General features: G+C 33.9%; 1 protein-coding gene across 3 annotated transcripts in view; it reads left to right on the forward strand.

Annotated features, from left to right (window-relative positions):
* Nucleotides 1-14,048, forward strand: part of ASCC3 (activating signal cointegrator 1 complex subunit 3) — a 324,300-nt gene that overhangs the window by 30,158 nt on the left and 280,094 nt on the right. For all 3 annotated transcript variants that reach the window (XM_059941507.1, XM_059941508.1, XM_059941509.1), the window contains exon 4: nucleotides 11,809-12,368. In XM_059941507.1, coding sequence (XP_059797490.1) covers nucleotides 11,809-12,368 — 560 coding nt within the window. The remainder of the gene's footprint in view (nucleotides 1-11,808; nucleotides 12,369-14,048) is intronic.

Below are 14,048 nucleotides of genomic sequence, written 5' to 3' on the forward strand. Positions count from 1 at the left end.
CCTCTACATATTTGACCTAGTTTAGGCTTTTACCATAGCATGTCTGAACTACTGCAGTAGCTTATTGCCTCACCCTTCCTTTCTTATTCAACTTCTTCACAGTCACTAGACTTATCTTTTTTTTTTTTTTAGACTGATTGTTATAAGAAGCAAAGCTCATTTTTATTCCCAGCTTGCTCTTTAGACCAAATTCCTTAGAATGGGAAAGGAAAAGTTCCTTTATGAATTGAAATAATTTACCTTTTCATCTCCTTGCCATTCTGTCACATGCAACCTTTGTTCCTAACATATATAATGTTTACTATCTTACTTTCCTAAGCAGTCTCTCTGTCATTGTGTGTTAGCATAACTTTCCCCATTGTGATCATCTGGTAAAATGCTTCTCATCTCTGAAGAAATGGCTTAGGCTTCATCCATGTCCTTTGTTATTCCTTTCCAGTGTTAGTAGATAGTGTTCCATTAGAATGGCATCTATTCTATATTTTTTAGAGTACTTTCTCATTATTTGATATTTACCTCTGTCCTCTCCCTCATGGACTGTGAATGCCTTGATGATACAGGGATTCTAGGAATCAGAGTGTCTTCGTACTCCAGTGCCTAATGTGGTGCAAGGGATACACAGATGTTCAATAAGTAAATGAAGTATTGAGAATCCAACTAAAAGTCAACCATGGTCTCTACTACCTCTGATGCTGACAATGTCTTACAAGTGGTAGCTTTTTAAAAATTTTTGTAATTTTAAAGTACTTTTTCCTCTCAGATTTATATTTGATATATTCTTATACCTTTTTACGATTTCATTCTCCCCACAAAGAGTATTTTAATAATAAAACTTAGCTTGAGGGAGAAAATACTATAAATTATTTAAAAATAGTATTCTTGGCACTTAATCTTAGTTTATTTAATTACTCATTGTAGATATAGCTATCTCCTCCATGGATTTTGAAGGATAAGCATAGTCGTATTAACCTATATTCTGCTCGTAATGAAACTTTGTCAATATATTTTTGTGCTCTAAGTAAAAACATTTTTGAAAATAAAGAGGTCAAGATTGAGAATGACATTCAGTAAAATGCATTATGTATTAGGCATGTATTTCTGTTATTTAGAGTTTTAAATGATCATTTCAGGAGGCTAAGATTTTCACAGAGTACACAGAAAGTAGGATGGGGGTCAAGAATGGTGGAAAGATCAGTAGAAAGACCCAGCAGTTCCCTAATCAGCTTTGTAAGTGAACCTCTCTCCTAAGGCCAAACAGAATGATCTAGTAATTTTACTCTGAATCCTGAATACAAATCAGGACTCAGCCAGAACTGAAATAGTTTTGTTTTTTTTCAGTGTTCAAGTTATTTTGCCATACACAGACACGTTTGTTTTGCCTTCTTTAATTTATAACCCCTGCTTTATTTGGATTTTGGTGTTTTTATGCATTTTACTTTTAATAACTTTATCTTTGAGAAAAGCATGAACCAAAAGGTAGGACAGGAGTAACTTACAAAGTGTGGTTTAGGGAATTTGGGAATTCATTATGTTTTTTGAGTTGTCAAGGAAATAAGATTTTACTATAAAAAAGTGAGGAATCAAAACTGAGAGTGGAAAGCAGTTTATAAAGTAATGACTGGAAAAAGGAAGTATAAGAAGGTATTAGCAGGATCTGGCAATTCTGTCTATGGAAGCAAGGGTAGGCATTTAGAATAATAAAGGCCTGTTGTGTATGGGATATGGCAGGAGGTTTTGCAGAAGTATTTGTGAAAAATAGCTATCTTGAAAATTGTGGATTCCAAAAAAGTTGAGTTCTACTTCTCACAGATTGGCAGACAAGGTAATTTGGAACAACTCTTCTGCTGAGAATAACTAGAAAAACTATAAAACATAAAATTTATTTGACTGCATCAGCATACTACCAAAGCATTGAAGAATTATGGGGCCAAGATCTAGAAGCAGAAATAAACCCTGAAAGCATGACCCTGGTTTGGGCCACTTTTTCCTAAAGGTGACTGTCCATTCTGGAAGAGGAGGCCAGATGGAGAAGAAGAAGATGAGACAATGAGCAAAGCTTTTGACAGATTCAAAGGACCAAGATGACAAAAATGACTAAAATGGACAAAAGAGGAAATAGAAAATATGAATATATGACTATAAAGAAATTGAATCTGGAATTAGAAACCTTCAGACAAAGAAATCTATGTGCCTTTTTGGCTTTACTGGGCAAGGTCATTTAATGTCATTTAAAAAGGAGGGTATTGTTGATTAAAGGAGGTTACAGGCACATAATAATCAAATGTAATATACTATCCTTGATTTAATCCTGAACCAGAAAAAAAGTATAAAGATATATTTGGGGCCATTGTAGAAATTTGAATATGTGTTGGGTATCATTAGGTAATATTAGGTAAGATCTTAGGTGAGATAGGTGGTGTGCCTATGTAAGATATCCTAAATCTCAGTGTCTTGAACACTGCAACATACTGTCAAATGGATCAGTTAAAGAAATACACGTGAGAGAGAAGGTGCAAGTGCATGTGCGTGCACAAAATGTTAATTATTAAATTATTAAATGGGAAAAATAGTGTGATTCATGTAAAGGAATAAAGGTTTAAAAGTCATATGATTATTTAGTAGATGAAGAAAAAGCATTTTATGAGTATCTAAAATCCAATTGCGATTTAAAAAAATACTTAGCTAACTAGGAATGGAAAGGAACTTCCTTAATTTGCTAACGGGTATCTATAAAAAACCCTAGGTCAAACGTTATATTTAATGTTACAGTGTTGAAAAATATTCTCTTTTGAGATAGCGAATTAGAGAAAATGCCTATCATCATTTCTGTTTCTCACTGTACTAAAGGTCCTTGCTAATGTAATAAAGCAAGAAAAAGAAAGAAAGAGTATAAAGATTGAAAAAAACTGCCATTAGTCATATGACTGTGTTGTTAGAAAATGAATTTAGCAAGGTCAGTATAAAAATCAATTTTATTTCTACTTACGAGCAGCAAATTTTCAAAAATGCCATTTTCAAAAGTATTAAAAATCATCAGATACCTAGAAGTAAATTTAACAAAAGATGAGCGGGGTTTCCTCTTGGAAAACTAAAATATTATAGAGAGAAATTAAAGATGCCCTAAATAAATGGAGGGATATACAAAGGATTGAAACACTCACTACTATAAAGATATCATTTTTACCCAAATTGATCTACAGATTCAATGTGATCCCAGTCAAAATCTCAGCAGGTTTGTGTTTGTGGGTATGTGTTTGAATGTAGAAATTGACAAGATAATCTGAAAGTTACATGGAAATTCAAAGGTGAAGGACAGCCAAGTCAACCTTGAGAAACAAAGAGGGAGAGCTTACTCTCTGGATATTGACTTATTATAAAGATCAGTAATTTAGACAGTGAAGTATTGATCCAAGGATAGACGAATAAACCAGATGGAAGAGGGTCCAAAAACTGGCCCACAGATATTAAGGATACTTGGTTTATCATGAAGGATTTAAAGTAGTGAGACATGGCTGAATGTCTCACTACTTGAAGTCCTTTTGGGGGAATAAACTTCAGTTATTTAACCTTTCTATATCTGTGTTTCTCTGTAAAATGAGGAGAATGCTTGTAAGGTTCATGTGACAACTTCAGATGATATACCTGTTAGAAAAAAAGTACATTAACAGGCAGCAGACACAAATATGTAAGAGGGAAAAAATGATGAGAGTATGGGATAGTTATGTTTAAGTTGAATCATTTTTGTACTTTTTTATATATAATGCTGTCCTAGGAAAGTTGCTGGTACAAGTATTTTACATATTTGTAAAATAAATTGTCATAACAATCAGTTAGCTAATCTCTATTCAAATATAAAATGTTTATAGCCACTTGCCTGCCTTGCTGTTTTTTTTTTTTTTTAACACAACTATTTTTTTTTTAATCAGTCATCAATTTTATACACATCAGTGTATACATGTCAATCCCAATCGCCCAATTCAGCACACCACCATCCCCACCCCACTGCAGTTTTCCCCCTTTGGTGTCCATACATTTGTTCTCTACATCTGTGTCTCAAATTCTGCCCTGCAAACCGGTTCATCTGTACCATTTTTCTAGGTTCCACATACATGCGTTAATATACGATATTTGTTTTTCTCTTTCTGACTTACTTCACTCTGTATGACAGTCTCTAGATCCGTCCACGTCTCAACAAATGACTCAATTTTGTTCCTTTTTATGGCTGAGTAATATTCCATTGTATATATGTACCACATCTTCTTTATCCATTCGTCTGTCAATGGGCATTTAGGTTGCTTCCATGACCTGGCTATTGTAAATAGTGCTGCAATGAACATTGGGGTGCATGTGTCTTTTTGAATTACGGTTTTCTCTGGGTATATGCCCAGTAGTGGGATTGCTGGATCATATGGTAATTCTATTTTTAGTTTTTTTAAGGAACCTCCATATTGTTCTCCATACTGGCTGTATCAATTTACATTCCCACCAACAGTGCAAGAGGGTTCCCTTTTCTCCACACCCTCTCCAGCATTTGTTGTTTGTAGATTTTCTGATGATGCCCATTCTAACTGGTGTGAGGTGATACCTCATTGTAGTTTTGATTTGCATTTCTCTAATAATTAGTGATGTTGAGCAGCTTTTCATGTGCTTCTTGGCCATCTGTATGTCTTCTTTGGAGAAATGTCTATTTAGGTCTTCTGCCCATGTTTGGATTGGGTTGTTTGTTTCTTTAATATTGAGCTGAATGAGCTGTTTATATATTTTGGAGATTAATCCTTTGTCTGTTGATTCGTTTGCAAATATTTTCTCCCATTCTGAGGGTTGTCTTTTGGTCTTGTTTATGGTTTCCTTTGCTGTGCAAAAGCTTTGAAGTTTCATTAGGTCCCATTTGTTTTTTTTTTTGTTTTTATTTCCATTACTCTAGGAGGTGGATCAAAAAAGATCTTGCTGTGATTTATGTCGAAGAGTGTTCTTCCTATGTTTTCCTCTAAGAGTTTATAGTGTCTAGTCTTACATTTAGGTCTCTAATCCATTTTGAGTTTATTTTTGTGTATGGTGTTAGGGAGTATTCTAATTTGATTCTTTTACATGTAGCTTTCCAGTTTTCCCAGCACCACTTATTGAAGAGACTGTCTTTTCTCCATTGTATATCTTTGCCTCCTTTGTCATAGATTAGTTGACCATAGGTGCGTGGGTTTATCTCTGGGCTTTCTATCTTGTTCCATTGATCTATGTTTCTGTTTTTGTGCCAGTACCATATTGTCTTGATTACTGTAGCTTTGTAATATAGTCTGAAGTCAGGGAGTCTGATTCCTCCAGCTCCGTTTTTTTCCCTCAAGACTGCTTTGGCTATTCGGGGTCTTTTGTGTCTCCATACAAATTTTAAGATGATTTGTTCTAGTTCCACAAAAAATGCCATTGGTAATTTGTTAGGGATTGCATTGAATTTGTAGATTGCTTTGGGTAGTAGAGTCATTTTCACAATATTGATTCTTCGAATCCAAGAACATGGTATATCTCTCCATCTGCTGGTATCATCTTTAATTTCTTTCATCAGTGTCTTATAGTTTTCTGCATACAGGTCTTTTGTCTCCCTAGGTAGGTTTATTCCTAGGTATTTTATTCTTTTTGTTGCAATGGTAAATGGGAGTGTTTCCATAATTTCTCTTTCAGATTTTTCATCATTAGTGTATAGGAATGCAAGAGATTTCTGTGCATTAATTTTGTATCCTGAAACTTTACCAAATCATTGATTAGCTCTAGTAGTTTTCTGGTGGCATTTTTAGGATTCTCTATGTATAGTATCATGTCATCTGCAAACAGTGACAGTTTTACTTCTTCTTTTCCAATTTGTATTCCTTTTATTTCTTTTTCTTCTCTGATTGCTGTGGCTAGGTCTTCCAAAACTATGTTGAATATGGTGAGAGTGGACATCCTTGTCTCATTCCTGATCTCAGAGGAAATGCTTTCAGTTTTTCACCGTTGAGAATGATGTTTGCTGTGGGTTTGTCATATATGGCTTTAATTATGTTGAGGTAGGTTCCCTCTATGCCCACTTTCTGGAGAGTTTTTATCAGAAATGGGTGCTGAATTTTGTCAAAAGCTTTTTCTGCATCTATTGAGATGATCATATGGTTTTTATTCTTCAATTTGTTAATATGGTGTATCACGTTGATTGATTTGCGTATATTGAAGAATCCTTGCATCCCTGGGATAAATCCCACTTGATCATGGTGTATGATCCTTTTAATGTGTTGTTGGATTCTGTTTGCTAGTATTTTGTTGAGGATTTTTGCATCTGTATTCATCAGTGATATTGGTCTGTAATTTTCTTTTTTTGTAGTATCTTTGTCTGGTTTTGGTATCAGCGTGATGGTGGCCTCATAGAATGAGTTTGGGAGTGTTCCTTCCTCTGCAATTTTTTGGAAGAGTTTGAGAAGGATGGGTGTTAGCTCTTCTCTAAATGTTTGATAGAATTCACCTGTGAAGCCATCTGGTCCTGGACTTTTGTTTGTTGGAAGATTTTTAATCACAGTTTCAATTTCATTACTTGTGATTGGTCTGTTCATATTTTCTATTTCTTCCTGGTTCAGTCTTGGAAGGACATACCTTTCTAAGAATTTGTCCATTTCTTCCAGGTTGTCCATTTTGTTGGCATAGAGTTGCTTGTAGTAGTCTCTTAGGATGCTTTGTATTTCTGTGGTGTCTGTTGTAACTTCTCCTTTTTCATTTCTAATTTTATTGATTTGAGTCCTCTCCCTCTTTTTCTTGATGAGTCTGGCTAATGGCTTATCAATTTTGTTTATCTTCTCAAAGAACCAGCTTGTAGTTTTATTGATCTTTGCTGTTGTTTTCTTTGTTTCTATTTCATTTATTTCCGCTCTGATCTTTATGATTTCTTTCCTTCTGCTAACTTTGGGTTTTGTTTGTTCTTCTTTCTCTAGTTCCTTTAGGTGTAAGTTTAGATTGTTTACTTGAGATTTTTCTTGTTTCTTGAGGTAGGCTTGTATAGCTATAAACTTCCCTCTTAGAACTGCTTTTGCTGCATCCCATAGGTTTTGGATCGTCGTGTTTTCATTGTCATTTGTCTCTAGGTATTTTTTGATTTCCTCTGTGATTTCTTCAGTGATCTCTTGGTTATTTAGTAACGTATTGTTTAGCCTCCATTGTTTGTGCTTTTCACGTTTTTTCCCCTGTATTTCATTTCTGATCTCATAGTGTTGTTGTCAGAAAAGATACTTGATATGATTTCAATTTTCTTAAATTTACTGAGGCTTGATTTGTGACCCAAGATATGATCTATCCTGGAGAATGTTCTGTGCGCACTTGAGAAGAAAGTGTAAACTGCTGTTTTGGGATGGAATGTCCTGTAAATATCAATTAAATCTATCTGTTCTATTGTGTCATTTAAAGCTTCTGTTTCCTTATTTATTTTCATTTTGGATGATCTGTCCATTGGTGTAAGTGAGGTGTTAAAGTCCCCCACTATTATTGTGTTACTGTCAATTTCCTCTTTTATAGCTTTTCTTCCTTGCTTGTATTTTTAACAAATGGAATGAGCTTAAGTTAATAATGTGATGCAGGGTTATAATATATTGGTATTTACAGTTACAGATCAAATGTCAGGGGTAAAATGGACATTTAAAGTTTGGCCATAACATGAAAAAATAAATTTATAAAATACGTTCTCCTACACATTGAAGAATTACTTAGTCAAGGAACTCATTTGTTGACAACTTCTTAATTGAATATTTAGCAATTAAGGATGTAAACAGTTGATGGATATTTTTATTCATTTTTCAATTAAAATTTCCTACTCATCCTTTTTAAAGAATTCCTCAACTATAAAGGTAGGCAACTAAAAAGTTATAATTTACAACCTTTTAATTCTTAATATTTTGCAATCAAAAGAAAAATATATAAGTAAATTGTGTGTTGAGGATGATTTGATTGTCATCACTCAACTCTAATTTTACAAATTTGTTTAATGTTACAGTAATCAGTTACTAATTATATCTTTACACTTTTACATTTCACATACATCTCATTTGCTCTCAATATAACTGTAAAGGAGGCAGGGCAATAATAATTTATTATTAATAAAAAGTATTCTAGTGACCTTTTAAGCACATCTCTTTAAATGTATTGCAGTTGCAGTGCTAGGTGCATAGAGCCAGTTTTCTGGGCTACAGCACCAGTGTTTTATGTATAGAAAATTAGATGTTCAAGTGGTAGGTAACTAGACTAGCTTCCATAAAGGTTTGGAGATCTTAAGTTTCATTCAAACTTTAGTCAATTGATTATTTAGTGTATATTTTATTCTTTACTGAGACTTTATTTTGAGGACAAAACTAATTTCCTAAAATCTCTATTCCTCTCAGAAAGATTAGCACAGTCAGTGGTGTAATTGACCAAAGAGTTTCAGCCTAATAATCATTTAAAAGATTACTTGTTACTAAATTGTACTTAAAATGTAAAGGGAAATGGGCGGGGGGAAAGAGATTATTTGTGAACAAGATCATGGTTAATCTAACAAGTTCCATTTTTGGATGTAGTGTGTTAGAAAGCAAGAACATGGCTACTTATTCTAAATTTCTACTCTGGAAGTGTACCACGCACATTTTCCCAGCGCCCCCCCTCCCCCCTTTCAATGTTGTCAGTAATTTGTGTGCTGGTTCAGCCGGCTTGTGGAGAAGGGGAGCAACAGAGAAGCGTTTAGGTTCCTGTAGATTTCCCTTTTGATTCCATTTTGTTGAGAGGAGGGTGGGGCCTGCCAGACCTTTGACAAGTCAGACATGTGATTGCATTCATTCCCTTCAGATCTTTTCTCTGTTTTACAGACACCCCTCACATATTTCAGTTAGCAAAAGACTGCTTGATGGGGAGCTGTACTAGCAAATTGGGGGGGGTCGCCTTTGTCACTGCCCTCCTTGGGCCCACAGTTCTCTGCTCCATCCTGAGCTGCCTTCTTATTGGGGGTCTTCTGACAGCCGCTCCCCTATGGTGATACGTCATTGCGTGCGGATGGCGCGCCGCAACCATGTCTCCGCTCCGGGCTGGAAGACGCGTGTGCGATCGCCATTATGCGGCGCCATCGAAGTCACTTTGCCGTTAGTTTCAAAATGTGATCGTCTCTTTCTTTGTTGGAGAGCCAGCCGTGGCAACAAATGCTGTTTGCTAATGCTTCTCAAAAACTGGAACTCCCAGACTCTCAGGTAGCACGCTACAGAGCTTCAGTTTTGAGAAACCCTTTTGTGGTGTGGACACGTGTCCGTTCTTAGCAGCCCAACTCAGAGATGGGGTGGAGTAGGTTGTGCAGAAGAATTAGTAGTTAGGCAAGGATATTAACATGTATGAACCACCCTTACCGAACTAGGCTTAAGAGTTTAAAGTATTTGTTATTTTTGAAATTTTGTAGATTACAAAAGGGCTCAAATTAAAAATTTGAATCCTTGAGAAAATTGGTTTTGATCTTTGTAGATGTTTTATGAATCTGCAGTTATTTTTTTTCTTTAAAAGTGAACTCATAACTCACTTTTTTTTTTCTCACTTAATGTATTGTGGAGGTTATTTTACGGCAAGATATGTGGATCCACTGTATTATGTTTAATGAATGTAATGTATGGCTGTAACATAATTTAACCAGTGACCTAATGATAGGTATTTAAGTTAATTCCACTTTTGGTAATAAATTTACTATTCTCAAATTTATTTATTTCCTACGGTGGTGATTATTTGTTTGTTTATTAAATGAGAATTAGAGATAAATCTACTTTCTAGAAGTGTAGTGTAGTAGAAAGAACTTTTTTTAGGAGTTAGAAGATTTCTTTGAATCTTGTTTAATAACTAAATAGCTGTTTGATCTCTCCCAAATTTAATTCTGAGTCTCTATTTTAGCGTCTAAAAGATGGAGATAATTTTTTTAGGAAGAATTGAGATAATTTAATGTAAAAGTTTTTAGTAAGTTGTTTAAGGAAAATCCCAAGATGCAAAATGATACTCTCTTTACCAAAGAGTAACATTTACAATGTTAGATAAAGAACGAATTTGTAAATGTGAATTCCAGTTTCCGTCAGACTTCGGTAGTCCCAAACCTGTTGAATTATCTGTAGAGTTATCACAATCCCTAAGTTATCCAAAACCTAAGTTTTCCAAACCTCATATATAGACTGAATAAGTAAAATATACACAAATCCTATTCAATTAATTAGTTCAAAAGCATTATTTAATTTCTAGAAGATTTTTGTCATGTATTCTCCTGAATACTAAAAGAATAATTATATGTCAGATGGTGTTTTATAAATTCTTTATAATCGTAAAAGTAGACTTCATACTTAAAGAATTAAATAATGGACATACATTGTAAAATTGCTTATCTTCACTTACATAAACTTAGTCTTCTACACACATTTGTAAACATCAAATAAAATAAAACAATAAAAAGTAACAATAAAAAGTTACTCAGGCAATGTGGTATAATGTAGTAACACTAGTTTGGTGTCATTGAGGCCTGGATTCACTTCAATTCAACAGTTTAAATCTCTGCTGAGACACCTATTTTTGGCTAGGTAACAGTGAGGGAATACAGCAATGTACACAGTATTATCCTCACTTTGAAAGAGGCAATTGAGCTGGATTCTGAAACATGGGTAGTATTTGAATAATCAGAGGCCTTGGGGAAGATTAAAATAAAAGCATAGGAAATAGGCATAGAATAGAACAGGACCTGGGTTTTGGATGTTAAGTCTTGTTGGCTGGAGCAGGAAATGTATAATAGCCAGTAAAGCTGGAAAAAAAGAATGGGGTCAGTTCCTGGCATGACTTGAAAACAAAGTATAGGAGTTTGGGTTGAATTTCTGAGCTGTATCATAAGCTGCTCAAGATTTGTGATTAATGTGATTGGAGCCATGGTTTCAGGAAGATGATGGTATTAATTATATTATTACTAACTTCACCAATATTACTTTAGGTAAGTCCCATTGCATTTTGGGGCCTTTTCAAGACTGAAGTTCCTTTTTTCTGCTCTTAGAATTTCTTCGAATTCTATGACACAGTTACAGGTTCTTCTTTTATTTGAGAGAATCAGATATGAGATATTAATGCCTTAAAGAAATTAGGGGATGCTCCTTTTTACTTCCTCTTACTTTAGTAAGAATTTACTTCTGGCCTCTTCTCAAGAGCAGAATTTAAAAGAAAATGTGTAATATGGCTGACTTTATTTTAAAAGATTCTTTTTATGTTCATCCTTGACCTTTCTACCCTTGTAGAAAAGGTATTAAATGTTTTTAAAACTTTATTTTTTATTGACGTGTAGTTGATTTGCGTATTAAATATTTTTGAATGAAAACTATGTAAATTTATTTCTTGCCATCTCAGATGTATAGTACGTGGAAAGAAAGTTATGGATTTGTGAGGCTTCCTTCCAGCTCCAAAAGTCTATAATTCAGACTTTTTTGCACCTTACTTATTTAACTAGCTCATCAAATCAGTTTTTAAAATTTGGTTTTAAATAAGATTTAGCTAATGCTTCAGATTGTTTTTAGAAAGAGGTAAGGGGTTGTTGTAGGTAATTACTTTGATATAACACTGATAATGGGTTATTTACCTAATACAATTCTTTGGGAATTTGGGAATGGACTTAAAGGGATTTTCCTGTTCCTGAATTGGTTATCTTTATCTATCTATAGCAGAATGTCAGTCTGTTTTCACTGTTGATTTTACTCAGAGGAAGATTTGTAGTAGTTCTTTGAAAATGAAAACTTCAACCATGATTCATTTGAGCTAATGCTATTTCCTTTGTCTGAATAGTTGGAACGGATAATGGGAAAGAAGCAGTTGAAAGTGCGGCTGCATTTCTCTTCAAGACATTTCACTTGAAGGACACTGTTGGTCACAAGGAGACAAAGGCTATCAAACAGATGTTTGGTCCCTTTCCCTCATCATCTGCCACTGCAGCTTGTAATGCTACTAATCGAATTACTTCTCGTTTTTGTAAAGACAGTCTTACTGCTCTCGTCCAGATGACAACAGATGAATATGGTGATAGAGTTTTATTTGGTAAAAATTTAGCATTTTCATTTGACATGCATGATTTGGACCACTTTGACGAGCTGCCAATAAATGGTGAATCCCAGAAAACTATAAGTTTGGATTACAAGAAGTTTCTGACTGACCATTTTCAGGAGCATTCCACCCCGGACCTCAAGCCTGCGGAAAAAGCAAACGATTCCTTTTTGTGGTGTGAAGTTGAGAAGTACTTAAATGCAACTTTAAATGAAATGGCCGAAGCAACAAGAATAGAAGATCTTTGCTGTACTTTATATGATATGCTTGCTTCTGTTAAAAGTGGTGATGAACTTCAGAATGAGGTATAGTTGAAGTTATTGCAGTTTTATCTTAATGTGACTTATCTTAATGAAATAGCCTTTTAAAATATGGGTGGCTGGCAAAGAAAGTATTTCTTTAATATTGTGCTACAGTGGTCAAATGTGTAGCCAAATGGTTTTACATAGTAGGCATGTGTATCTTTCCACTACGTAGTTGTAGGAGGACTGTGGGTGTAATGAATAGCAGAAGAGTCTAGGGCAATAGTTAGGGTGTCCACAAGTCCCGGTTACTGGGACAGTTCTGGTTAAACCTGTTGTTACATTGTAATAATTAGTAGTGTCTCTTCTTCAAAAAGTATATAGGTTTGAATGATAAATTATATGGTTAATCTAGTAATAACTGTTTACATTTGTATAGCATTATATATTTCTATGAGTTCTTTGATGAAAATATAATAAACTTCAAAACATTAGAAATTTTATCTATATACTGAATGACTTACTGATTTAGAAAAATATTTTTGACTAGTTTCTACGATTGAAAGAGTAAGCTTTGAAAAACAGACTGATCTAGAAGTAATTGGACTGTTTTATACTACTTGTTCAATAAAGAATTGTGTCTTTATAAGTTTTTTATATCACACAAAGGAAACATTATTTTAATTCCTTTCTATGCCACCATTTGGTTATGTTATTCAAAATGATGAATTACTCTTACCGTTACATGAAAAGTTCAGTTTTGCTCTCAATTAATGGCATTATATTCATTATCTGATATAAATTTAAAATAATGTCAGCCCAGTTTTAATACTGGATGAATAACATATTTGATGAAGGATTAAGAGAGGTGGCATATTGTTGTAGAAAGGGCAGAGACTGAAATCAGAAGTCTTTCCCACATTTTGGTAGTGAGAGTTCAGGTAATTGAATCCCCTAGAGACTTTTTTTGCTGGGTTCTCTCAGGATAAAAAGAATGTGTAGATTATAGAATTGGTATAAGCCTTAAATGAGATACCATGTGTGAGATGATAAGTGGCATTTAATAAGTACTCATTACATGGTAGCTGTGATTATTTTTGTTATTGTTGTTATTACTGAAATTAAGAATTTTAAAATCACATGGAGTATCAGGAATGTAGAAAAAAATCTAGCTTCCCCCCCCCCCGCCAGAGGAGAATTAATTTAGGGAATTAGCTATTTCCATATATCAAAGTTTTATTAGAGTGTATACCTGATAGATCAGTAAATAAATTTTTATCTATGCCTTGTTATATATAGATGTTTCAAGTAATTAATAAAATGATGCTTGAAGGCTGGGTCTTAATTCAGAGAATTATTATTTTTACTGCTATTTTTTTTTTTCTGTTTTGCTTTTTTAAGTCTCACTATTCTAAGGAAAATCTTTTGAATTCAGTTTTTGAAGTGAGTTCTGATTTTAAAAGTCTTTGGTAAAATAGAAAAGGTGTTAATAGAAAAATACTTGGGAATATTGGAGATGGAATATACATATCTCTTGGTATTATTTCAATATTAAATGTTATTAGCAGTTATTAATATTGATGTAAATATTGATAGAGTTGTGTAACAAGTTCTTTGGAAAAGTGAATTTTGAGTTATTGATATTATCATAGTTCATGGTTGTACAGCTGTAATTCTTTATAACATTTCTAATTTTACATTTGCTATTAGCATTATTTCTTGACTCTATGCAGATGGTGTTAT

This window comes from Balaenoptera ricei, chromosome 12 (assembly GCF_028023285.1).
Source record: "Balaenoptera ricei isolate mBalRic1 chromosome 12, mBalRic1.hap2, whole genome shotgun sequence".
In the NCBI taxonomy this organism is placed as follows: Eukaryota; Metazoa; Chordata; class Mammalia; order Artiodactyla; family Balaenopteridae; genus Balaenoptera; species Balaenoptera ricei.